The 26,682-nt window shown below is 35.1% G+C and overlaps 2 protein-coding genes across 6 annotated transcripts in view; one reads left to right on the top strand and one right to left on the bottom strand.

Moving 5' to 3' along the window:
- PEX3 (peroxisomal biogenesis factor 3) overlaps positions 1 to 24,246 on the top strand; it is a 43,947-nt gene extending 19,701 nt beyond the window's left edge. Inside the window, exons 5-15 of one of the 2 annotated variants that reach the window (XR_009521905.1) lie at positions 907 to 1,031; positions 1,339 to 1,405; positions 1,513 to 1,567; positions 2,094 to 2,262; positions 3,850 to 3,920; positions 6,026 to 6,148; positions 13,478 to 13,574; positions 15,953 to 16,112; positions 17,539 to 17,681; positions 23,601 to 23,659; positions 24,096 to 24,246. Coding sequence is in view for 1 of the 2 variants with exons in the window: in XM_060029866.1 (XP_059885849.1) it covers positions 907 to 1,031; positions 1,339 to 1,405; positions 1,513 to 1,567; positions 2,094 to 2,262; positions 3,850 to 3,920; positions 6,026 to 6,148; positions 13,478 to 13,574; positions 15,953 to 16,036 (791 nt within the window). In the remaining variant the exon portion in view is untranslated. Of the gene's footprint in view, positions 1 to 906; positions 1,032 to 1,338; positions 1,406 to 1,512; positions 1,568 to 2,093; positions 2,263 to 3,849; positions 3,921 to 6,025; positions 6,149 to 13,477; positions 13,575 to 15,952; positions 16,976 to 17,538; positions 17,682 to 23,600; positions 23,660 to 24,095 lie in introns of those variants that run through there. The other variant, XM_060029866.1, reaches the window with a different exon arrangement.
- The window catches only part of FUCA2 (alpha-L-fucosidase 2), a 57,215-nt gene that overhangs the window by 14,431 nt on the left and 16,102 nt on the right, over positions 1 to 26,682 (bottom strand). The window contains exons 6-8 of one of the 4 annotated variants that reach the window (XR_009521904.1): positions 22,995 to 23,103; positions 21,657 to 21,756; positions 15,004 to 15,158 (exon numbers count right to left, since the gene is read on the bottom strand). Coding sequence is in view for 3 of the 4 variants with exons in the window: in XM_060029863.1 (XP_059885846.1) it covers positions 15,088 to 15,158; positions 21,657 to 21,756; positions 22,995 to 23,103 (280 nt within the window). In the remaining variant the exon portion in view is untranslated. Of the gene's footprint in view, positions 1 to 14,622; positions 15,159 to 20,766; positions 21,757 to 22,994; positions 23,104 to 26,682 lie in introns of those variants that run through there. The other 3 variants (XM_060029863.1, XM_060029865.1, XM_060029864.1) reach the window with 3 other exon arrangements.

Below are 26,682 nucleotides of genomic sequence, written 5' to 3'. Positions count from 1 at the left end.
TAGCAGAAAGCTGCCCTAGAAGAGATGTATCTTCATGTCTCAGAACTTCATACTGTCAGTTATTCCTGTGTTTTCCTATCCATTCAACTAATCCTTATCAACTGAATCATGCTTAAACTTTGCCTATTTGAAAATGAACTAAACTTTTGTACTACCCTGTATTTCCTTTCAGCTATTGTACTTTCTCACATCCATTGTATAATACAAAAGATTTCTACATTCCCTGTCTTTCCTTCTTCACTCCTACTCACTCTTTGACATACTAGAGCCTGGTTTCCAGTCGTGTATCTCCACCCAAGCAGAGGTCTCAAGCATCAGTAGTAACTTCTGTGTTGCTAAATCCACTGGACATTTTCATCCTACTAGACCCCTCCACAAGAGTCAACACCTTTCTCTCTCCTCTGTTTTGAACACGCTGTCCTAGCCGGGTCTCTGGGTGTTTCCCTGTCTTTGTGTACCTTCCTCCAGCCCTTTAACGGGCTTATCCTTTATCCTCTTTTACCTGCCATTGACGGCTGGAGCTCTTCCATGCTCAGCCCTCTTCTCTTGCTCAGGACTAGCTCCGTGGACAGCTCTGAGTTCTGAGGCTGCAACACTTAATGCTTCCCGGTCCTTTCTTTTTTTCCTTTCTAAGCTAATAATATATAACCCTTCACTGAATATATCCGTTATTGTTTTTTTTGGTTATTGTTTCAATTAAGAGATCATTCCTAATTTACGATAAACATTTTTTAAGCAGATAAACTATGAAATGTTTTGAATTGATATATTTTTGTACTTGAAACAATTACAAATGTATTTTTAAAGTCATCTTATGAAAAAATAACTGTAGGAATGGTTTGTGATTTTACACATTTGTTTATATTTTAATAATTAGTACCAAGTGGTTTTCTTTTCTCTGTAAAGGTTTCACAAGAAGTATCGTAGCTGTGTACAGTACTTGCATGCTGGTGGTTCTTTTGCGAGTCCAGTTAAACATAATTGGTGGATATATTTACCTGGATAATGCAGCAGTTGGCAAAAATGGCACCGTAAGTTTAATAGACTTCAGTAGATATTGCCCTTTCTTTCAAGAGGTTCAAAATTTAACCAAATATTATTTATTTGGTAAATAATTCATATAGAATGATAATTCATATAGAATAAATATCTTTATATTTCATGTGATTATAAACTTTTAGCATTATTATTCTTCATATTTTGAAGCTAGGCTTTTTGTTATGTTAAAGAATAGTATTTTTCCTGTTGTTCCAGGTCCTAAAGAATCTCAGCTCAAGTTATAATGAAAATATTATTATTTACTAATAATATTGGGTACCTTATTTCTGTTTTATACAGACAGTTCTTGCCCCCCCAGATGTCCAACAGCAATATTTATCAAGTATTCAACACCTCCTTGGAGATGGTAAGATTCTTATTCGTGACCTGTAAACTAGTTCTGATTCATTCATTCGTAGTATTGAGGAATTGAAAAAGTCAACAACGCTTTTATGTTTGTTTTTGCTTTAATAGGCCTGACAGAATTGATCACTGTCATTAAACAAGCTGTGCAGAAGATTTTAGGAAGGTAAGACATTTTGCTTTGGCTTTTCTGACTTACTGATTCTGATGAATAAAAGAAAAATTCGAATTGTTCTAATGAAGCTAGTGATTTGACAAATGGTCTGCGAAACTCTTAACCTAATATGGACACAGCCCTGCGGTGTTACATTGTGGAATCCATTTTCTTCATCAGTATCAACCTTTTCATACTAAGGGAAAAGATTTAATGTTTCATTGTTTATTGATTGATTTCCAAACACACCAGAGATATTTGGGTCATGAGATAAAAAACCTGCTTTTAAAAATCTGTGTCTGAGGCTTTTAACTCCCGTTCATACAGTGGGAATTTTCTTGTGAAATCTGCAACAAGATTTTTCTTGGTCCTTAATGGGTAGCTGATTTCTTAATCTACTCTAGTGATTTCACAGTCAGCAGTTTCAGGTTTGACTGGTTGAAACAGGATCTCAGGTAGTAACCTGTTAGGGTAAGAGTGTGTATAGGATGTGTTGTATAGTTTCAATTTATCCCAATTCCCTTTTCTCTGTTTCTAGTGTTTCTCTTAAACATTCTTTGTCCCTTTTGGACTTGGAGCAAAAACTAAAAGAAATCAGAGATCTCGTTGAGCAACATAAATCTTCTTCTTGGATTAATAACGATGGATCCAGATCTTTATTGTGCCATTATATGATGCCAGATGAAGAAACTCCATTAGCAGTTCAGGTGCTTCATTCATAACCATTTAACCAAACGAATTACTCTTTTTTTTTAAGGTTTTTTTCACTATCTCTTAAAATTTAGATTTCTGAGTCTCTTGAAAGGTAAGTGATTGAAAGACATGTATTTCAGTAATTTAAATAAAACCTCATTAATTTAGAAAACAAACTGTAAATGGAACTGACTTCTAGTTAGAAAAAACTTTAGATATTCAGCAGAATTTTATTGAATATTAGTTATGTGACAGACACTAGTATGATTGGGATATAAAATGAATAAGATGTATTAATTACACCTGGGGAACACAGGAGATAAATTCAGTTCCTTTGGCTAGAGCATTTCTGTATGAGGTCAGGTAACAGAAGATAAAGCTGGTAGTTGGGGCAAGATCCTAAAGAGCTTTTTGTGCCAAGATAAAGAGTCTGAACTTCCATTTCAAATTCTAATCAAGCCAGTACCACAATCACATTTGCTTTTTAAGATGAATCAATGATGGCAGTATCTGAATGGACTGAAGGAGTCATCCAGTTGAGAAACAAAGAAGGCCTAATCTAACATTTATCAGCTATGGTGTTGCTATACACTGGTGTGTCCCAGCCAGTTGTGATTTAAGTTATTCATTGGTTAAGAATAATAAAAATGCCAAAGAGTACATGTTATAGACCTCATTTTTAAAAAATTTTATACCTAAGTGGATTGCATCCATTCTTTGCCGTTGAGAGAAGAATATCTCTCACTTAACAATTGGAGAAGTCTTAGACCAGAGAGGCCCCTATGCCATACCTCAGCGTAAAGGTCCTGTTAGAACAAAGACTGCCATGTTTTTCATTGCCTGCCGGTTTCCCCCTTGCCCAGAAACCCCAGAGATAGATGTTTGTGGGTACTGAGAGACCCTGCATTCATGAATAGGCCAAAAAAAAAAGCAAACCATGTGAGGAAACCCTGTGAACTGCAGGATGGAGGCTAAATTGAACGAGCAGAACAGACCTGACAGAATTAATGAAAGAAACAGGAGAAAACTTACTTACAAATTAGAATCTCAAGGAGATGCAATAATAGTATTTAAAAAGCTTTCTGGAATGATAAAGCAATTTCCAAATTTTAAAATTCAACAGTGGAATTAAAAAAGAAAATGATTCAAAAGAACGGATGAAGAGAGGGATGATAGACCAAATCTTACCTGAATTAAATTTAAACCTGCAACTTCAGATTGAAAGGACACACAGAGCCTTAGACTAAACTAGATTGATGAGAAAAGACACATACATATCCTGATAAAAAGTCTTAACAATCACAGAAAAACAAATCCCTGGCCTCTGCAACCTCAAAGGCTATTTTTTTCTTTGTAAGTATATTCTAGAAATGTGTCCAAGAGGGGTCAGATAAACAAAGATCTTACTGTGACTCATGTTCTAAATACTGCTTACCTGTGCACATGAACCTTTATAGTGTTTTGAGTTTAACATTTTTTGATTGTTGATAGAACATAGACTTTTAGGCTTCCTGAACTCCTGAGTTTATTAATATGATTTGTTTCATCATAACCCTGTGCTAATATTTGAAACCCTGAAATGTGGCCTTTTAATTTCACAGGCCTGTGGGCTTTCTCCTAGAGATGTTACCACTATTAAACTACTCAATGAAACTAGAGACATGTTGGAAAGGTATGTATACTGCATGTAATAGAAAGCATGTGTTTCTTTTTTGAATGTACTTATGACCATTTTATAGTTTTTTTTGAACAACGTTCAACATAATATTCTGTTAAAATTAAATTTAAAATCTATTCCCCTGCCTTAAGTAGGATTTCCTACCTAAACTAATGGTCCTCTTATTAGGATGGGGAGGGAAGCAAAGATTTTTTTTTTAGGAGACCCATGCCTTGCCCCCACCTACTTTCCTAGCCTAGAGACTCTGATATACTAGTTAAGGAACTGGAAGATAGTTAGCATTTATATTTTGAGGAAGGCTTTCAAGGGTGATTCTCATATGCTCAGTGTGTAGTGGTAAATGGTTAACAACCAGCCCTGTAAAGAAAAAAGACCAGAAACAAATTGTAGCCACAGCAGTGCTGACTACCAACTTGAGGTCACTCAGTGCTGACTTGGAGAGTTGGGAAAAGATGCTCTTGGCAGCCAAAGCTAGCCAGCTCCAGCTAGGCCTCAGGTGTAGACACATGTACACACATGCTAATGTGTATGCACACACACCTGTACTCAATTTTGAGAACTACTTCCCCTAACGCTTTCAGGATAGTCTATAATGTTCCTAAATCTTTGAGTGATAAAAATTTCACATCCTCCCTAAACTGAGTATTACTATTTTAAATTACCCAGAAGAGAGCCAGAGTGTTAGAAATGGAAAAAGCATCAGATTATGAATTAGAAGACGAGAGGACCTAGATTCAAGGTTGGCTGTCCTGTTTACTATCTGGTCAACCTTGATTGAGCCACTTAACACTCGTTGAGGTAGTTCTATCATTGTGAAATCTTAGTGGTAATACCAGTTCCATCCACTTTATCTTAAGTGATTAAAATATCAAAGTTTCTTTTCAACTAAAGATAATTTAAGATCATTTTTTCTAGTTTTTTTCTAGTTCTGTTTTCTGGGCAAATTATATCCTTTGTTTATAATATTTTTTCATAATCTTGAAGAAAATCAGCAAATTTTTAGGTTAACTCAGCTACTGACTCTACTATCTGAATTCATCAAGTTCTAGTCCCTTGACTTTCTACAGTAGCAATCTCCACTTTTTTCTTATTCAAACCACTCCATGAAGCTCTAGAAAAAGGTCATCAGTGAACTTTTCCCAAATCCAGTCAACATGTAATGCTCATCTTACTTGGCCTTTCTCTAGTAATTGACACTGGTGATCAAGGCTTTCTTGAAATTCCTTTCTCTTATGGCTTCAATGAAAAATCTAATTTTTCTCTCAGTTCTCAGATCATTTCTTCTTAGGTTCCTCTATGCCTGCCTTTCCTTTAAATATTAGTGTTTCCCAGGTATTTGTTCTTATTTCATCCTCAGCTGCCCCAAGCAATTTTATATACTCCTACTAATTTACTGTCTGTATGTTAGTAATTCCCAAACTTATAGCCCTAGCCCTCCACTCTCATGAGTTGAATTGAGATTTCTACATGTCGAAGATAGAACTAATCTGTTCAACTAGGCAGTTTCTAACTCTCATAGCATACATATATTATTCTTTATATCAAAGAGTTTTTGTGAGGTACTGACATGATGTAACAAAAAGAGCTTGAACTTTAAGATCAAAAAGGCCTGGGTTCAAATTCTGGCTCCCATATTTACTAATTACATAACCTTTGGACAGATTTCTTCATCCCTCAAGTATCCAGTTCCTCATCTGTTGTACATGTTAATAAAATATTCTGTCTCACTGGGATGATATGATAGAGTATATAAGGCAAACCAATAACCTGTGACTATAAGAGGATTCCTCTTCAAGTGTTTCCTCAAGAGAATACTATTTATTGATATTTATAAAAATACACTTATAAAGTGCTGCCTAATGTAAGAAAATCTAGCAAAATGAATGAATATTCTCATTGTGTTGTGCTAAATAATAAGCTCACTTTTTATGCTTAACTTTTAAGATTGACTCCTTGATATATTTTTATAGTGTTTTAGTCTAAAAACTAAATTGTGACTAGAAATGTTGGTGGTTGTCAAAGGTAACCACATCGTTATTGAATTTGTCTCCTTTTCGATTGAAAATCTGAAAAGTAACTTATCCTCTTATTTTGTGTAGTCCAGATTTTAGTACAGTTTTGAATACCTGTCTAAACCGAGGATTTAGTAGACTGCTAGACAATATGGCTGAGTTCTTTCGACCTACTGAACAGGACCTGCAACACGGTAACTCCATGAATAGGTAAGACATAAAAGAATGTTATCAGTCTAAAGAATGTTCTAATAAAATAGTGCTTTGGGATGTGTTTATTTTTTGTTCCAGGTAACAAAAATATCTTAGAGGATAAATTTGAATGTTTGTTTTTTCAACAAATTAAACTCTGTTCAACCAATGACTCCTTCATTAGGAGGAGCTCTTTCAGTATTCAATATTAAAACTTTCATTTCTTCCAAAAATTTTGCCACTACATAAAGTACTTAAGTTGTGAAACTATTTTTTCTATAGGCCAAATTTCAATTATTGGGGCTTTTTAGATTTCACTCTTTAGAATACAAAACTGAAAACATTATTTAAGTTTTAATGTTTTCTCTTATATTATTCCAGTACTATAAGCCATAACTAGCCTGTATAATTCAGCCAAGCATTCTTGTTTCTAAATTCCCACTTGATGAATTATCTCCTAGTTCTACAGCCCTTATTGTAGGATTAGGAATGTTTATTTAGTGCAATTGGTAGTGATTTTAATCATAACTATTACTAAGTCATGGATTCACACTGCCAAAAGATATCTTATGGTTTTATTATATTCTTATCATCTCAGCATGAGCACCTTGAATCTCCTATTAGGATTTACACTCTTTTGCAGTTTTTTAAGTTAAATTCAGAAAATAATAGGTACTAAATCAATGTTAACTGACTATAAACTCATCTGTTAAAATTAGGGGTAACAGTAACTGATATGCAGTATGTATGTGCAATGTCCAATTTAATTCTCAAATACACAGGGCAAGATTATTTTATTTGCCCGGTTCTCTGGGACCCATCTTTATTATACAAAAAGGAATAATTTGCAGTTAACATTGAGGATTTGGAATGCCTAGCATCATAAAATTTATTTTCTGAAGCAATTTAAATATCATCCTAAAATCTTTTTTAGCAGTTCTTTAAATTATCAAAAAAAAATTTCAGCCTCTATAAAATACTCCCTAAATCAAGGTGCTCCAGTCAACAAAATTTCACTATAATCTCTACCTAGCAGAAGTATTAGTCATTTCCTGAGTAGTTATAAGAATTGTAATAGTTGATATAATATAAACAAATACTTGATCTTATACACTAAAGAATTATAAAAATTATGTTACAATTACATCAGCCATTGATAGTCTTTTCTGAACTCCTGTAGTACTCATTATCACTCCTGTAGTACTCAGTGTTTATACTTAACTATCGGCAAAGAGAGAAAATATCACTAATTATGTGTACTACAATTAATAATCCAGAACCCTCAAGAGAATCAACAGAAAAATGATGTAAACTAATAAAACATTAAATTTTACATATATATGTATATATTACATATGTATATATTTATGTATATACTATATATACAACATGTGCATATAATATATGTGTATATATAAACATATATAGATATAATATTAAAAGTTTTCCTATCACAAGAAACAACCCAATAGAAAATATGATGGATAAACATGGGATGTAAAAGAAAAACTATGCACTTAAAGTACGAATATAGATATGAGTCCTAAATAAAATATAAACAAATGAAATCCAGAAATATATAGCAGTAATAATAGTGACCAGTACTTCTGTTTTCTTTTTCTACATACAAGTATGATAGGTATTTTTCAGAACATTATCTCATTGAATTCTTAAAATAGCCCTAGGAAGTAAGTACTAGTATCTTCCTCTTGCCACAGGTGAGGAAACTAAGACAGAGAAAAATTAAATAATTTGTGGTCACGCAGCCAGCGAGTAGTAAAGCCAGATGTTCACTCACATTTGTCTCACATCAGAGCCTGGAATTTCTAGTTATTCTCCAAGACTGTGACTAATTAGGGTTTATTTTAAGAATGCAAGGAAGTTTAAACATTAAGAAAGTTATTACACTAATTCATAACATTAATAAGTTAATAGGACAAAAAACAAGCATCATCTTCAGTGTTGCTGAAAAAGCATTCAATAAAATATAACTTTTATTACTGATAAAACCTCTTCTAGAAATAAAAAATCCTTTTTATATAATAAAATATTTGAAATCAAAAGCAAATGTTATACTTAATGGCAACACACTAGAATTATTTCCATTAAATTAAAAACAGTATAAAGATGGTCACTATTGTCATATTTATTCAGCATCATTTTATTATTCTAACCAGTGCAGTAAGACTAGGAAGAGACAATTTTGAGAACCAAATTCAGGAATGCCAGTGATTTTTATATATTTATTTTGCGAAGAGACACTCCCTGAATGTTTATTACTGTATAATAAACTGTTAGTTGACTCTTGATTTTCTAAGTTAAATTCTTATCTTCAGAAAATGACATTAGTTTCAGAAAGGGAGAGAAAAAAGTTATTGTTATATGAAAGTGACATGATTTTATACTTAGAAATCCAAGAGAATCAGCTAAAATTTGTAAAGTTAGCTTCCCAAAATTAATCTATAAATGTGGTCAAAGTACCATCAAAATCCACTGAGGATTAGAGAGTGGTTGCTTTGTTATTTTTGAACCTGAAAAATTGATAGTACTGGGCTTCCCTGGTGGTGCAGTGGTTGAGAGTCCGCCTGCCGATGCAGGGGACACGGGTTCCTGCCCCAGTCCCGGAAGATCCCACATGCCCCGGAGCGGCTGGGCCCGTGAGCCATGGCCACTGAGCCTGCGCGTCCGGAGCCTGTACTCCGCAATGGGAGAGGCCACAACAGTGAGAGGCCCGCATACCGCAAAAAAAAAAAAAAAAAAAACTGATAGTACTAAAGGAGGAATAAAGGGCTGAGAATACTCAAGAAATTATTGAAGAAGTAGAGCAATGAATACTTTCCCTATAGAACATGTATTATAAGGTACAGTTATTCAAATAATATGTTACTAGGAATAGATGAATCAGTGAAATACGATATAAAATCCAGAAACAGGCTCTAAAATATACAAGATATAGCATATGATAAAAGTTAGGAAGAGATGTATTATTTAGTAAATAACGGTAAGACAGTCATGGTAAGATGACTAATTGTAAAATAAAGTTAGAGCCCTTCTGTACCATACTTATAGCCAGAAACAAAAACAAAAGCAAAAACCAGGGGGTTTAAACAATCAAAACATAAATGAAGTGATAGAAAACAGGTGAATATTTAGCTGATCTCAAGCTGGAGAAAGTTTTTCTAAGAATGAAAGTAAAGAACTTTATATGAATAAAATAATCTTTGGCGGTAAAATTTAAAAGTTAAAGATCAAGCAAGTTATAACTTTATAATCAATATTAAATGCAAATGATATATTGGGGAAGTATTTGCAAATTATATGCATCATATACAGAGGTTCACAGCATTATATACACATCAGTTAAGGAAGGAAACCCAAAGAAGGAGATGGTCAGAGACACAAACATAATTCACAAAAGAGCATGTAGAAATGACCAGTTTGTCCATTTATCTAAAATCTGTTTATTAAACATCTGCTATTTATCAAGTACTTTACTAAGTCTCTGTCCTCATGGATCTTATAATCTAGTAGGAGAAACAGACAGTAAACATAATTGCATAAACTATGATAAGTGTTATATAGGAAAAGAATGTTGAGCATATAATAGAAGTATTTGAACAAACATGGAAAGTCAAGTAGAGTTTGCAAGGAAATAATTTGAACAAGAACAAAAAGATGAGGTCTTGGATAGAGTGAGGCAGTTGACATTCAGAGCAGAAGTCATAGCGCAAAGACTTTGAAGACAGGAGGACCACAGTACACTTCGAGGACCTGGAAGACCAGTGTGGCAGCTGAAAGGATGGAACTAGGGAAAGAATGGTGTGAGATGAAGTTGGAGAATTCAGCACATACAGGTTATGATTGTCAGCTTGAGAATGCTGGGGAGCCACTAGAAAAGTGGCAGGAGAGTGACAGGATGGGATTTACATTGTAGGATCACTTTGATTGCTTTGTGAAGGTGGAATTGGGAAAGTAGACATTGGGGGTGGGACATAGCAATGGATGAATGAAACTTTTATTAATCATGTCAACAAGTATGTTTTGAGCACACACTGCACCAGGCCCTTTACAAAGTGCTAGGATAATACAGTGAGTGAGGTGGGCATGAAACCATATGGACCTTGTGTGGTAGTGCTGTCTTTAATTTCTGTGGAAGACAAATTCACTAACATATAAAGAGACACATCAAACAAAAATCATGACAGGTTTTGAAAAATGCTGCAAAGGTACCAAGGGGGAGAAGTGGCGGGGTGGGGGGTGGGATGGTGAGATGAATTGGGTGATTGGGATTGACGTGTATACACTACTATGTATAAAATGGATAACTGTTAAGAACCTACTGTATAAAAAATAAGTTAAATTTAAAAATTCAAAAAAAAAAAGAAAAATGCTGCAAAGGTACTGTGAAGGAGAATAATGACTGATCTCTTCAGGAATGCATAAATCTCTCCACTTTTTTCAATGCAATCCCTATCAAACTACCACTGGCATTTTTCACAGAACTAGAATGAAAAATTTCGCAATTTGTATGAAAACACAAAAGACCCCAAATAGCCAAAGCAATCTTGAGAACGAAAAAAGGAGCTGGAGGAGTCAGGCTCCCTGACTTCAGACTATACTACAAAGCTACAGTAATCAAGACAGTATGGTACTGGCACAAAAACAGAAATATAGATCAATGGAACAGGATAGAAATCCCAGAGATAAACCCACGCACATATGGACACCTTATCTTTGATAAAGGTGGCAGGAATGTACAGTGGAGAAAGGACAGCCTCTTCAATAAGTGGTGCTGGGAAAACTGGACAGCTACATGTAAAAGTATGAGATTAGATCACTCCCTAACACCATACACAAAAATAAGCTCAAAATGGATTAAAGACCTAAATGTAAGGCCAGAAACTATCAAACTCTTAGAGGAAAACATAGGCAGAACACTCTATGACATAAATCACAGCAAGATCCTTTCTGACCCACCTCCTAGAGTAATGGAAATAAAAACAAAAATAAACAAATGGGACCTAATGAAACTTCAAAGCTTTTGCACAGCAAAGGAAACCATAAACAAGACCAAAAGACAACCCTCAGAATGGGAGAAAATATTTGCAAATGAAGCAACTGACAAAGGATTGATCTCCAAAATTTGCAAGCAGCTCATGCAGCTCAATAACAAAAAAAGAAACAACCCAATCCAAAAATGGGCAGAAGACCTAAATAGACATTTCTCCAAAGAAGATATACAGACTGCCAACAAACACATGAAAGAATGCTCAACATCATTAATCATTAGAGAAATGCAAATCATAACTACAATGAGATATCATCTCACACCAGTCAGAATGGCCATCAACAAAAAATCTAGAAACAATAAATGCTGGAGAGGGTGTGGAGAAAAGGGAACACTCTTGCACTGCTGGTGGGAATGTGAATTGGTTCAGCCACTATGGAGAACAGTATGGAGTTTCCTTAAAAAACTACAAATAGAACTACCATATGACCCAGCAATCCCACTACTGGGCATATACCCTGAGAAAACCAAAATTCAAAAAGAGTCATGTACCAAAATGTTCATTGCAGCTCTATTTACAATAGCCTGGAGATGGAAACAACCTAAGTGCCCATCATCGGATGAATGGATAAAGAAGATGTGGCACATATATACAATGGAATATTACTCAGCCATAAAAAGAAACGAAATTGAGCTATTTGTAATGAGGTGGATAGACCTAGAGTCTGTCATACAGAGTGAAGTAAGTCAGAAAGAAAAAGACAAATACCGTATTGTAACACATATATATGGAATTTAAGAAAAAAAAATGTCATGAAGAACCTAGGGGTAAGACAGGAATAAAGACGCAGACCTACTGGAGAACGGACTTGAGGATATGGGGAGGGGGAAGGGTGAGCTGTGACAGGGCGAGAGAGAGTCATGGACATAGACACACTACCAAACGTAAGGTAGTTAGCTAGTGGGAAGCAGCCGCATGGCACAGGGATATTGGCTCGGTGCTTTGTGACAGCCTGGAGGGGTGGGATAGGGAGGGTGGGAGGGAGGGAGACGCAAGAGGTAAGACATATGGGAACATATGTATATGTATAACTGATTCACTTTGTTATAAAGCAGAAACTAACACACCATTGTAAAGCAATTATACCCCAATAAAGATGTTAAAAAAAAAAAAAAGCATTCCCTCAAATCTTAGCACAGCATACTAGTTAGATACCATAGCTTCAGCATTTTCATGATATTTAAAAGGAAAATTTTAGTGTAGTCCCAGGTTTAAATGTATGAAATGTGATGTTTTATGTAATAAATCAAGTCTTTAACCCACACACAAAAAGTAGTTTCATTATTTAACAGTCATTATATATATAGTCACACATAACATTCATTCATTCATTCATCCAGGAAATGTTTATTGAGCATTTACAGGTTAGAAGGTCATTGCTGTAGTCTAGAGAAGAGATAATGCCTAGTGTGGATAGGTTTGGCAATGGGGAGAAGTAGACACATTTAAGAAATATTGAGGATTGTGGAGAGGCTGGATATAGGCAGGAGAAGGAAGTACCGATGATCCCAGGTTTCCTACTTACTCAGCTGACTAGATGACAGTACAGTTCACTGAAGTAGAGGGAAAAAACATTTGACATTGCTCTCAAAACTGTGAGATGCCATTTCCAGCTATCAGACATATGAAGGTTAAAGAAAAAGATAATGCTTGATGTAGAAAGAAGGCATGATAGAGCAGGTATCCTCATAAACTGTTAGAGAAGCAGAGAGCATTTGGCAATATACATTTTAAAGCTTAAAAGCATTCATACCCTTCGACCCAGTAATTTACTGTAAATACAAAAAGTTATTTATATTAAGGAATATTAGGCAAAAACTTAAATGCCCAACTGTATGATATAAATATTTAAATTTATGATATAAATGCCCAACTGTATGCCCAACTGATGATATAAATTGTCACAGCTAGAGGATGGATTACTATATAATTATTAAAAAACAGACAAAAACTTTGGAAGAACTTTTAATGAGATGGAAAAATGATTATAACCTGTGAATAAAAATGCAAAACAAGTGTTGCTTGGGATGTTATAGTTGTGTGTTAAAAACACAAAAAGTATAGATATGTATATATAAAAAATTACTGGAAAAAATTAGTTATGATGTCAATTGACATCATAGTTGTTATTTCTAGGTGGTAGAATTATATGTGGTTTATATTTTCTTATTAATACATTTCTATAAGTACTTTTCAATGACTATTACTTTTATAATTAAAATATTAAGTTCCTATAAGATAATTTAAGAAAATAATTATTACTATGATGATTTTTCAGTCTTTCCAGTGTCAGCCTGCCTTTAGCTAAGATAATTCCAATAATAAATGGACAGATCCATTCAGTTTGCAGTGAAACACCTAGTCATTTTGTTCAGGTAAGAGGAAAGCTTGGGGGTATTATTAAAAACAGACTGTACTCTTGGTTGTGATCCTATTTGTCCAACATAAAATTACATTTCTCTTCTATGATATTTGTTCAAAGAAACCAAAAACTTGAAACCACATGTAGAGTATGGTAGCATGACCCATGAGAGTAATAATGTATCATGGCACTTTTATGAGGTTGAGAATACCTTTCTCCATGTTATAGTCCAACACGTGTTAGACAGACTACATTTTAGTCCAAATACATTCTAGTGGTCAGTTGAATTTACAGTGTTACTGTTTTGCATTAAGCTGTGCTAGTAGAAAAGTTGAGCCTTGAGGCAAATCAGCGAACTAGTTCCTCGCATTTTGAGGAAAAATTGAAAATTTTTATGGGAAAGGTAAAGCATCTTAATAGCTAATAAATACAACAATTAATAGTGCACCAATAATCTGCTCATTAAAAACTGCATACTCAGTAGGTTATTTAAATTTTTCATTAGACTACCTATAACTCCATCTCCTTTCTTAGGAAAGCATTTTAGAATACATTGAGTAAGACTAATTTTATTAAAAGGACAACTTTGAATCCATAGGTTTTTTTCCAAGTCACTTGCAAACTTGGAAACTGTACAACAAGTAATAAATTACCTGCAATACACCTCAGTTCCAAACCACTGCCATAATGTGCAGTGCAAAGAGACCCTAGGCCTAAGTGTAAAGATGGCATCTTCTCAGTATCGTTTATCTCTGTGGATTTCTACTTGAGGACATGAAGAGTCCTGAGACTATGGGTTGTAATTCTTCCTTTCTCTGTATAGTGTCATTAGCTTGTCCTTAACATGCTACTTTTCCTCACTCCTTCAGTCTTCTGTGTCATCCTCTCACCCATGAGAATTAGCCATTCATATTTCAGAAGAAAGAATGAATAAGGCTGATCTCATTTCACTTAATTTTAAGCTTAATTTAAGCTCAAAAAATCTTAATTAAAAACTTAGTTTTAAATTTTCTGTTTTTTTTTTTAATTTTTACATGTATATTAGTGTGAGAAAAAAAGTTATAACTTCTGGCATTTAAACCTTTATCTTTCTCCATTTTCATGAAGTCTCTGGCTTCATCAGTAAGCTGTTCATCTTGACAAGTGGGAAATACAGCTAAGCGTAATACAACACCAGCTCTGGTGCTTAAGTAATTTATGTTCTACATTAATTAAAGTCTGTATAATTGAGAATGAAGACAAAAGGTTTCAACCTAGTAAAAACATCATTGATACTAATGCTTAGTAAATTTTCTTAGTGTGACTGGATGTAGATTGAGTTTATAAACTAGACCATTAATTGACAAGACTTCCACCAATTTTTTTAACTATGATTTCTATGAGTTAAAATGCCACGTGGTATTCAGAGAATTTAACCTTGAATTTGTGAGAACAAGACTTACCTAAGCTCACTTGGGTTTTCTGATGCTTAGGAGAGAACACAAAGGATAGGTTCACTTCTTGTTTCTCTGCTGCTCACAGGGCACTTAATGGTTTCTGTTGTCATAGATCCTTTCACTATCTGGAGAAGCCTGTGGACGCCTCCTCAGAATAATGCCTATAAATGCATATTGTAAAATACGTAGGTTTTAAAGAAAACCAATTGCATACAGTTTTAAAATACTTTTAAAAATCAGATTTACGATATAGCAATATTGCTTCTTTGTTCATGCATTAAATAACAAGATGTAATGGCACTCCATGTAACTTCCACAGCTGTCTATCATATGATGTAAAAATGTCTGATTTCTACTAAAGGCAAATTCAGAGGTTCTGCTGCTACTATCAGTTTGTTGCTTACATTCATAACTGAAGGAAATGCTAGATTTTAGTTGAAGGTTAATGAAAATAAAGATGTAATTTTTTTCCTTATCTACATTCACAGATCCCTTAAGAACCCCTGTTCTCAGGTGTATATGTGTGATTATGTATGTGTGTATATGTAATATATGATATACTACATATATTCTATGTTAGAAAGTAATATACCTCAATCATGTCATGTCAGCTTCCAGCAAAAGTACCTTTAGACTTGTATAGTGTTGTAATCATTTATTCAACAGATACTCTTCTAGCACTTGACACACACAGAAATCCATTTGAAGACTATTTTGGGTCGTCTTCTCTAAGCCACACTTGAATACTTATCATATCCACTATCTCTCACGTAAGAACTTAAACAATAAACATCTCCAGGAATTTATTATAAGAAAAACTACTTTCATTAAATGGTTTTCTTTTTGGCCTTAATGCCACAAAACTTAGAGCTAACTTTGTTGCTTGATTACAGAAATGAATTCTGATTATCTGTTCTTTTTATAAACTGTAATGTTTTATTGTCGTCTTTGCTAGGATCTGTTAATGATGGAGCAAGTGAAAGACTTCGCTGCTAATGTGTATGAGGCCTTTAGTACTCCTCAACAACTGGAGAAATGATTTTTTCCTTCAGGAAGAACTACAGTGGAATTCATTTGCTTTAAAAAATACACTGAATAAATCAACTATATAGAGGGTAATGATTTGGTACTGAAATGTCTAATAAAAATATATTCATAATCAAAGTCTTCATTTCATAATAAAATAGATTTATTTGGCATCTTAATATATTTTTTTAAAGTCATCAACAAACTGGTTTTTGTGGGCATATCTGAGTGTACACAGGGCAAATGTCAGAATTGTTAATAATTTGTTACACCATGGATATTAGTTCCAAACTGATTAATGTAGATACTTCTTTTATATAATAGGAAATTCAGTATACTTTGACATTAATACTGAGGTAAAATCTGTTTGGGAAGTAGGTGTGAAGTCTGGAAAATAATGCTATTTAATCATTAAGTTCTCCGGACTACAGTATACAGGAGTGAATCAGACTTCCAGTTAGTATTCAAAGGGATAAGTTATTTGTCTGAAATATACCTGATTGAGGACTTCGTTTTTTTAGAGAAATCAGTTAATTTAGCAACTGTGATCTGGACTTCCCTGGCAGTCCAGTGGTTAAAACTCCCTGCTTCTCCTGCAGGGGGAACGGGTTCGATCCCTGATCCCTGGTCGGGGGAACTAAGATTTTGCATGCCGCATGGCACGGCCAGAAAAAAATAGGGAACAACTATGATCAGCAATTTTTTTCTTTACTGTTGTTAACAATCCTTAGGAAACTACATATTGATTTAGGGGCAAAAATTGTGTTGATGCCGTTTACTCACAGCTATGATTAACTACTGTACATAGTTTCATTCATTTTTTGTAAATAATTTTAATAACTTACTTTGTATTGATTTTGAACAGTGAATCTTATTGCAATAAAGTATTTTAGTAAAATATGGTTTTATTGAGTTAATACTTTACAACTATTAATTTATTTGTCCCATAGCATTTTTGCTGTTATTTTTGGAGATTACACTAGTTTTCAAGTTTCATTTTAACTGGTAATCGTTGCTTTCTTTTAACTTATTTGTTTAGAAAAAATAAATAGCATTTCCTTCTGAAAAGAAATAATTCATTGTTCTAGTAAATCTATAGTTCTTTATATGGGTAATTAGAGCAGAAATAAATGAATCATGATCGTCATTATATTAGATATATTTTCAGTAGCATAAGAATATTTTCAGTAGCATCATTTTATGTTGTTTTATTTCTCTAACATATAACATATAGCTAAATAGTAGAAGGTAGAAAATGAATTGTGAAGTCTCTTCTAAGGCCAGGTTAGGCCTGAAGCCAACCACTAGGGAATCTATGCCTAGAATATTTTTTTAAAAAAACAAAAAACAAAACAAAAAAAACAGAAAAAGCAGATGTAAAAGTGGAGAGGAGAGCAAATGCTTCTTTTCAAAATTTGACAGAATATAATGATGTTATTTCTAATAGGGTGGTGGAAAAACTATATTTTGGAAAATTAGTAAATGTGTGTGTAATAGGGCATGCATCTCTTCCAGCAATATTAACCCAGGATTTCATCCAAGGAAATTTTGAGAATGAACAGGTGCAGCCTTGTTAAGGATAGAAAGCTGATCATCTGAAAATTATCACCTGGAATCATCTACCTCTGTAGAGTTGTAGCAGTTTTAGAGATGACAAGGTAAAAACCACATGTATTTAAAGCTAATTGGACTTAGACATTATAAATTTGTCTTCTAATTGTACAGTAGGAGCCCTTTTATCTGGGACCCTTAGTTGTTTGGTTAATCCAAGAAGTCATTTAAAGCCGGGTATCATTTAAAAAATAACACATGTATTCTTAGATATTTTAACTTAAAATATAAATAATCTTTATTTGCCAGTTATTGAATGTAGGACCCATGTCTTTTCTACCTTTTCAGTGTAGGTCTGCTTCTAAGGGTTCTCTAATTGTCTTTCTTATACAGATCACATGTATTAACATTATATAGTTGTATACCAGGGGTACAGAATTCTTGTAGATTTTTACTATATTTCCCTTCAGTCTTTTACAACTTTTTTTTTTTTTTGGGGGTGCGTTGGGTCTTCGTTGCTGCGCGCAGGCTTTCTCTAGTTGTGGCGAGCGGGGGCTACTCTTCATTGCAGGGCGCAGGCTTCTCTTTGCAGTGGCTTCTCTTGTTGCAGAGCACGGGCTTTAGGCGTGCGGGCTTCAGTAGTTGTGACTCGCGGGCTCTAGAGCACAGGCTCAGTAGTTGTGGCACACGGGCTTAGTTGCTCCATGGCATGTGGGATCTTCCCAGACCAGGAATCAAACCTGTGTTCCCTGCATTGGCAGGTGGATTCTTAACAACTGTGCCACCAGGGAAGTCCTTTTACAACTGTTTTACCCACAATTAATTAACCAGTACATTTAAATTGGAAAAAAAAAAAAAGGCAACATATGTTTATCTAGTTTTTCCAAAGTATTCAACTTGGTTTTCACAGAAACTATAACTGTTCACACTCATTTCATCTGCTTATGCAACATGATAAAAAGTTCTACTGGCATAATTAGTTTGGTAACTATAGTAGTTTCCTAGAACTGCCATAACAAATTACCACTAACTGTGTGGCTTAAACAATAGAAATTTATTCTCTCACCATTCTGGTGCTTAGAAATCCAAAATTAAGGTGTCAGCAGGGCCATGCTCCCTCTGAAGACTCTCAGGAAGAATCCCTCCAGTCCTTCCTTGACTCTTCCAGCTTCTGGTGGCCCCAAGAATTCCTTGGCTTTGTAGCAGCGTAGTCTCTGCTTCTGTCTCCATATGGTCATCTTTTACATGCTTGTGACCCCTGCATCCAGTATGATCTTACTTCGATATTTACTTTAATTGCATCTGCAGAGACACTACTTCCAAGATCATATTCTGAGCTTTTGGGTAGATGTGAATTATTGGGGAACACTATTCAACCCATAACGAACTCAACCCATAACGAACTCAACTAACCCTTGGTAAACATATATTGCAGCAAGTGAAAATCAAGGTGAAGCATGTGCCAGACAGAAGCCTACTAACTGAAAGCCTGCAGCTTGCCTGGGCGTCAATCAGTATGCTTTTCCAAGAAAATGGAGAGCATCCGTTAATCTAGTGAGTTGGGTAAATGGAGATTACTTAAAACAGCTTCTACTTTCTCCTTCAAACTTGCATAAATGTGTTGGTTACTGTATATATATAAAAATCTGATATGAACAATTATTTATTTTTTTGCAAGTTAGGAAGGTTTTCATCTAACCAGGTCTTTTACTTACAAAATTGAAATGAACAGAAGGCAAAACATCTGTCTTGTTTTCTATTGTCCTAATTCATATTTATTTGATTAGCCTGACCTTTTAAAGTAATTGTGTTGCTTCAATGTGGCACTCATAAGAAAATGAGAGTCTTAGTGATATCCATATTTTAAATGATATCAATGTCTAAATCATTCAGTCTAATAATCTAGCTTTGCTTGCCTTCAATATTTCTCATCATTAAAGAAAAATCCAAAGTTACTGAAATTCAAAACAAGTCAATTTTGTGCCTATTTAGTAACTCTGGGAAAAGGCACAATTGCTTGGGGGGTTAAGGACTATTGGCTAAAATAGGTAATAAGAGCTCTGGTTTTTAATTATCCTTACTATAATTCCTGCCCTCCATACCAATGATAATGCTAAGAATTTGATGGAATATTTTAAAATGCTTGTTATGAGTCCCACTTATAGTATATTTCACATATAAGCAAGATATACCTTAAATAAACTTAAATTTGGTGTCTCATTCTGTTTCATATATAATGTCTGGTTATTAGCAAAGCATTTTATCAGCACCTCTGAATGCTGAGCTGTATTTTATCATTTAGCTCCCTCACAGCTACCCATTAACTAAACCCTATACCTAACTATAATTTGCTTAAATAGTTCCATTTTCCCTCTATTTGTAAAGGTCAAGATGGACAGGGTAGTAATTTAAATGATTGACAGGTTTTTAGTCTCAAAAATACTTTCTTCAGGGCTTCCCTGGTGGCACAGTGGTGGAGAGTCTGTGCTCCGCAACGGGAGAGGCCACAACAGTGAGAAGCCCGTGTACCGCAAAAAAAAAAAAAAAAAAAAAAAAACTTTCTTCAAACAAACAGATGACCTCACTTTTATGTTAAGATTCTTCTAACCCTGTTTATTTGGGTTTGAGGGCTTTTTTCCTTTTTTTGTTTTTCCTTAGTCTAGTGTTTGGGATCATGTAAATCTGTCTTTGGACCTCTAATAAAATGTTACTTGGGATTTAGAACTCTTAAAGTACTTATTCATGTAAATACTTTGGCATGGTTTCAAAATTTTGATAGTTGTAGAAACTTCAGCAATGAATAATTTTTTTTAAGATTTTCAACTTCAAGATGATTTTAGAAAATAAATATGAATAGTATTTTATTTCCCTGTCTACTTGAAGCATTTATAGGGAACAATGAGATGTCCACATTTGATTGATATGACAAAATGAAGCCTGTAGCACTTCAAATAAAGATCTAGCCATGTGGAACATCTTTTGTTAAGGGGAGTGAGTTCTTTAATCAGTGTTTCTTTAAATTTACATCAGTATTATTTTTGCTTCATTCTTAGGGAAGATCTGAATAGACTTCCTAATTTTCAGCTAGCTGTTCAACTTCAATTTGCTTAAAAGCATATACAGGAAGTAAATTTATTAATTTAAATTGGTCCTCAAATTAGCCCACCCACAAAAATAGGCCCATACCTCCAATCCCACACACTCACCTCCCCCTGCCAAAGAAAAACGTGGAAGAATACATACTAAAATATTAGTAGTGGTGATCTTAACAGTGATTTTGCCTTTAAGCATTTCTGTATAATCTTAAATATCTATAGTGAACATATCAGTTTTATTACCAAGAGGGAAAAAAAGACAAATTTTTTTTATAAAAAGAAAATTACTGTAAGCATTGGAAATAAAATATTAAGCCAAATTTATTATATACCTATGAACCTCTATTAGTCGGCTAGGGTTGCCATAATAAATACCACATATAGGATGGCTTAAACAACAGTAATTTATTTTCTCACAGTTCTGAAGGCTGAAAGATCAAGGTGTCAGCAGGTTTGGTTTCTCTTGAGGCCTTTGTCCTTGGCTTGCAGATGGCTACCTTCTCACTGCATCCTTACATGGTCTTTCCTCCATATGCTTGCATCCGTGCTCTTCCTCTTCTTATAAGGACTCCAGTCATATTGGATTAAGGTCCCACTCTTATGACTTCATTTAACCTTAGTTACTTCTTTAAAATCTCCAAATACAATCACATTGGGGCTTAGGGCTTCAACATGTGAATTTGGCAGAAGACACAACTCAGTCCTTAACACCACCAATTCCTCACTACTCTGAAACAAAATCCCCACCTCTGAATCACACGTGGAAATAAATTCAGTGTGAAGGGACGTCAATAGCAAAGTGCACTGGAGAGTTAAACCAGTTATGTGAGTAATTTAGGAAATTCTGGGCCAATTTTACATTTGCTTTCTCTGTGTGCTACAATTATAGAAACCTGATACATTCTAGTCTTAGATATAACTGCATCAGGAAGCACTCTACTGCAAATCAGGTCACATTAGTTAGTGCTAGAGCCCAGCCCCACTTACAGGGCATCTGATGAACAGTTAGCTGAGGCAGTTCTACCATGATGCCATTTTGCTCCAAAGGAGTCCATTGAAGTGGCTGTCCATGTCCCAGTAGTTCAACCTGAAATTAAAAACATACACACAAATGTCTCCAAGTGTATCTCTGACTCCCTCACTTTATTCGGAAGGAGTGGTTGATATCTCTTAAAAAGCAATGTGGACAGAAGATTCATTTTTTACTTTTATTTAGTGGATTACAAGCTGTTTTAAAATGAGTGTATACATCTGTCTTGCTCCCATATTACTCTTAAAAGTGTGCAGGATTTGGAGAAGAATTGTAAAGATTGAATAGTGTCAGAGTAGAGAAAATTATTCTCAAACCAATCTGCACGACTAAGGCCTGCCCAGTTCTCACACAGAATGTTTGAAGAAAGGCTCAGCTTCCTTATCCAGCCACCATTCCCCCCAAGATGTTCCAATAACCTCCACTAATCAACAATACCTAAGCGTGATCAATTATTACTGTAACTGTTCTATATTCTTCATCTTATACAAGGTGAATTTCAATAAGTAGTTTTCTATATATCTGTGGTTATTTTGAACCAGAAAACTTTGCTTATCATCTAGAGTAACATAAAAACAAAACCCGTGAACTTTCAAATAACACTATTGATGGCAGCCAAAGAGAACATAAATAAAATAAAAAGATAATGTCATGCCCAGGACACTAAGCTGTAATTAAACATCAGATCTGAACTCATCTCCTTTTCTGCCTGATTGGCCATAAGTGTTAGAAATGAAATATGGAAAAATGATGCAAGGAAAAGCATTTGGACAATTCATATCCCAGAAAATTTTCAGTTTCTTAAAAATAATCTATAAAATATATCAAAGTGAACTCGATGCCAGAGCTGATGGTTAAAACTGTGAGATTAACCTTTAATTTTCCCCCAGTTTTTTGTGAACTTGAAATGGTAGGGCCATGACATCTCATAGTTATTCAGATGTGTTCTGGGGTGGGATGTCAGGGGAAGAATCTGGATTCCAGTTTTACGAAAAGATTCATTTTGGATGCATGCAGTGAGCCTGAACAACATAGAATGACTGTGAAGAAGATATTTTAATTGATATGCATGGAGATAATATAGCCGTTTTATAGGTTTGGTTTTCTGGGAAATGAAAGAAAACTTTCAAAGGTTTTTGCCAAACATTGCCATTGATGAAGTCCATTTTTAAATTACTCTTATGAGGTATAAGAGGAACACATATAAGGCTCACCCTGAAGTTAAAAGTTATGTCTTCATCAGGTTATTCTAGGCAGCAAGTTAAAGGAACAATAAAGACAAAATTCCCTCTTACCTCTGTTGCCCCCAGAGTAGCTTTGGGCTGACCAAGAAACAGCTGTCCTGATGTGGGCCATTTGAGAAACATGGCATAGACCAATTTGTTTTTAGGTTTGGACGTGTACCTGGTTAAAAGGGAATAAAAGCATAGTAATATTTCTCATTATTTATGGGTCAGGTCTAGAATTATTTTACAGAGATACTTCCATTCAGTAAATATTTACCAATGTTTTTATTAATAGAGTGAAGGAAAACTAGCCCGATGGTAGCATAAAAAGCACCAGAAGGGTTCTGATCCCAATTCCCGTGTATGTGTGTGGAGTGGGGAGAAGTTCCCCACACCACCAAGCAATTCTCGGACACTAACTGGGTGTCCTACAATTCAACTCAATTCTGACACCATCTACCCAGATATAGTGTCAGATTCTACAGGTTAAGGGTTTAGTCCTACAAGACTGCCCCCTCCCCAAATTCAGACACCAGTCACAAGTCCAGATTGTCACCTGGGCTTCTGACCCACAGGCTATAGATTGGAGCTTCCTACGACCCCCTCCTTGAGTTCAACTAATTTTCTAGAGCAGCTCACAGAATTTACAGAAACATTTTACTTCCTGTATTACAGGTCTATTATAAAAGGATATATCTCAGGAACAGCCAGATGGAAGAGATGCACAGGGCAAGGTATGTGGGAAGGGGCAGGGAGCTTCCATGCCCTCTCCAGGTGCTCCACTCTCCCTGTACCTCCACCAATCCAGAAGTTCTCTAAACCTCATCCTTGGGATTTTTATGGAGGCTTCATTAGTCATTATTAATTAAATCAATGACCACTGATGATTGGTTCAACCTCCACCCTCTCACCCCTCCCTGGAGGCCATGGGTGGGACTGAAAGTTCCAACCCTCTAATAACATGGTCGGGTCTCCTGGCAACCAGCCCTCATCCTTTGGTAGTGTCCAAAATCACCTCACTGACATAACAAAAGACACCTTTATGGCTCTCATCGCTTAGGAAATTCCAAGAGTTTTAGGAGCTCTGTGCCAGAAACAGAAAAAGACCAAATATATATTTCTTATTATAAATCACAATTATCACAGCACCTGTCTTCCCCACTTCCCCAGTGCTAAAAGGAAGTTCTTGGAACCGAGATTTTTCTAGTACTACTCTTCTTCATCAGACTTTTCTCATGGAGCTGGAAACAGGTGGGGGAATGTGAGCAAAGAGCATAAGATGCAAGAATAGATGGCTTTCCACCTGATGATCAAATCTTCATACTCCTTCATTCAACAGGTATGTATCTGTCAATGCTGGGCCCAGTACCGTGCTTGGTGTTAAGGATACAATAGAAAACAAAACACACTTAGTTCTTGTTCTTGTAAAGCTTAGACTAGAGTGAGGGAGAGAGACATCAAATAATCACACAAATAATATAGAAGGGTGAATTTTTATAAGCACTATGAAAGAAGAGGAAGTTGAAAGATTATAACAAAGGCATGTTTTTACGTTATACCATTAGCAAGAAAATGACATTTAATCTGAGACTTAAAGGATGAATGTGAGCAAAAGGGAAAAGGTGAGAAGAGTAAGGTCTAGACAAAGAAAACAGAATTCATTCATTTTTTCACTCAATTATTTGACAAATATTTATTGACATCTTAAAATGTTAATCACTGTTTCAGAGCTGGAGACATAGCATTGAACACAGTCCCTGTCCTCATGGAGCTTACATGTAGTGGAGAAAATTAGAATGAGCAAAAAAATGTATGTCAGATGATGATTAAATGTTATGGAGAAAACTGAAGCCCAGTAAGAAGAATAGAGCATGCCTGTGTGAAAATTGATAAACAGGAAGCTCAATTAAAATAGAGTCAGGAGACCAGAGAGGGGAGCTCCCATGCCCTGCAACAATAGCAGAGCCCACATGAAGTAGGAAGGCTCCTCTTATTACCTGGCAACAACTCAGCCAATGAAAAGCCATGGACTCTTCATTTACTATAGCTTTCCCAGCTTCCTTTTCCCCCCAGTAAAAGAGTTCTCCTTCCCTTGCTGTGCAGGGACTTACATGTGGCTTGCCATGTTTGCAGACCCCAAATTACAATTCCTTGCTGATCGCAAATAAACCCACTTTTGCTGGAGAAATAACTGGCAGTCTATTTTAGGTCAACACTACGTTGGCAAAAAGGGATCTAGGTGTTCTTTTAAATAAAATAGTCAAAAAAGAAAACTACAGACCAATATCACTGGTGAACATAGATGCAAAAATCCTCAACAAAATACTAGCAAACAGAATCCAACAGCACATTAAAAGGATCAAACACCATGATCAAGTGGGGTTTATCCCAGGAATGCAAGGATTCTTCAATATATGCAAATCAATCAATGTGATACACCATATTAACAAACTGAAGGAGAAAAAACCATATGATCATCTCAGTAGATGCAGAGAAAGCTTTGGGAAAAATTCAACAACCATTTATTATAAAGACCCTCTACAAAGTACACATAGAAGGAACTTACCTCAACATAATAAAGACCATATATGACAAACCCACAGCCAACATCATCCTCAAAGGTGAAAAACTGAAACCATTTCCACTAAGATCAGGAAAAAGACAAGGTTGCCCACTCTCACCACTATTATTCAACATAGTTTTGGAAGTTTTAGCCACAGCAATCAGAGAAGAGAAAGAAAGAAAAGGCATCCAAATCGGAAAAGAAGAAGTAAAGCTGTCACTGTTTGCAGATGACATGATACTATACATAGAGAATCCTAAAGATGCTACCAGAAAACTACTAGAGCTAATCAATGAATTTGGTAAAGTAGCAGGATACAAAATTAATGCACAGAAATCTCTTGCATTCTTATACACTAATGATGAAAAATCTGAAAGTGAAATTAAGAAAACACTCCCATTTACCATTGCAAGAAAAAGAATAAAACACCTAGGAATAAACCTACCTAAGGAGACAAAAGACCTGTATGCAGAAAATTATAAGACACTGATGAAAGAAATTAAAGATGATGGAGAGATATACCATGTTCTTGGATTGGAAGAATCAACACTGTGAAAATGACTATACTACCCAAAGCAATCTACAGATTCAATGCAATCCCTGTCAAACTACCACTGGCATTTTTCACAGAACTAGAATGAAAAATTTCACAATTTGTATGGAAACACAAAAGACCCCGAATAGCCAAAGCAATCTTGAGAAAGAAAAGCAGAGCTGGAGGAATCAGGCTCCCTGACTTCAGACTATACTACAAAGCTACAGTTATCAAAACGGTATGGTACTGGCACAAAAACAGAAATATAGATCAATGGAACAGGATTGAAAGCCCAGAGATAAACCCACGCACATATGGTCACCTTATCTTTGATAAAGGAGGCAAGAATATAAAATGGAGAAAAGACAGCCTCTTCAATAAGTGGTGCTGGGAAAACTGGACAGCTACATGTAAAAGAATGAAATTAGAACACTCCCTAACACCATAAACAAAAATAAACTCAAAGGGATTAAAGACCTAAATGTAAGGCCAGACACTATCAAACTCTTAGATGAAAACGTAGGCAGAACACACTATGACATAATTCACAGCAAGATCCTTTTTGACCCACCTCCCAGAGAAATGGAAATAAAAACAAAAATAAACAAATGGGACCTAAAACTTCAAAGCTCTTGCACAGCAAAGGAAACCATAAACAA

This window comes from Delphinus delphis, chromosome 14, assembly GCF_949987515.2.
Source record: "Delphinus delphis chromosome 14, mDelDel1.2, whole genome shotgun sequence".
Classification (NCBI taxonomy): domain Eukaryota; kingdom Metazoa; phylum Chordata; class Mammalia; order Artiodactyla; family Delphinidae; genus Delphinus; species Delphinus delphis.
This window is presented reverse-complemented; position numbering and strand designations above follow the sequence as displayed.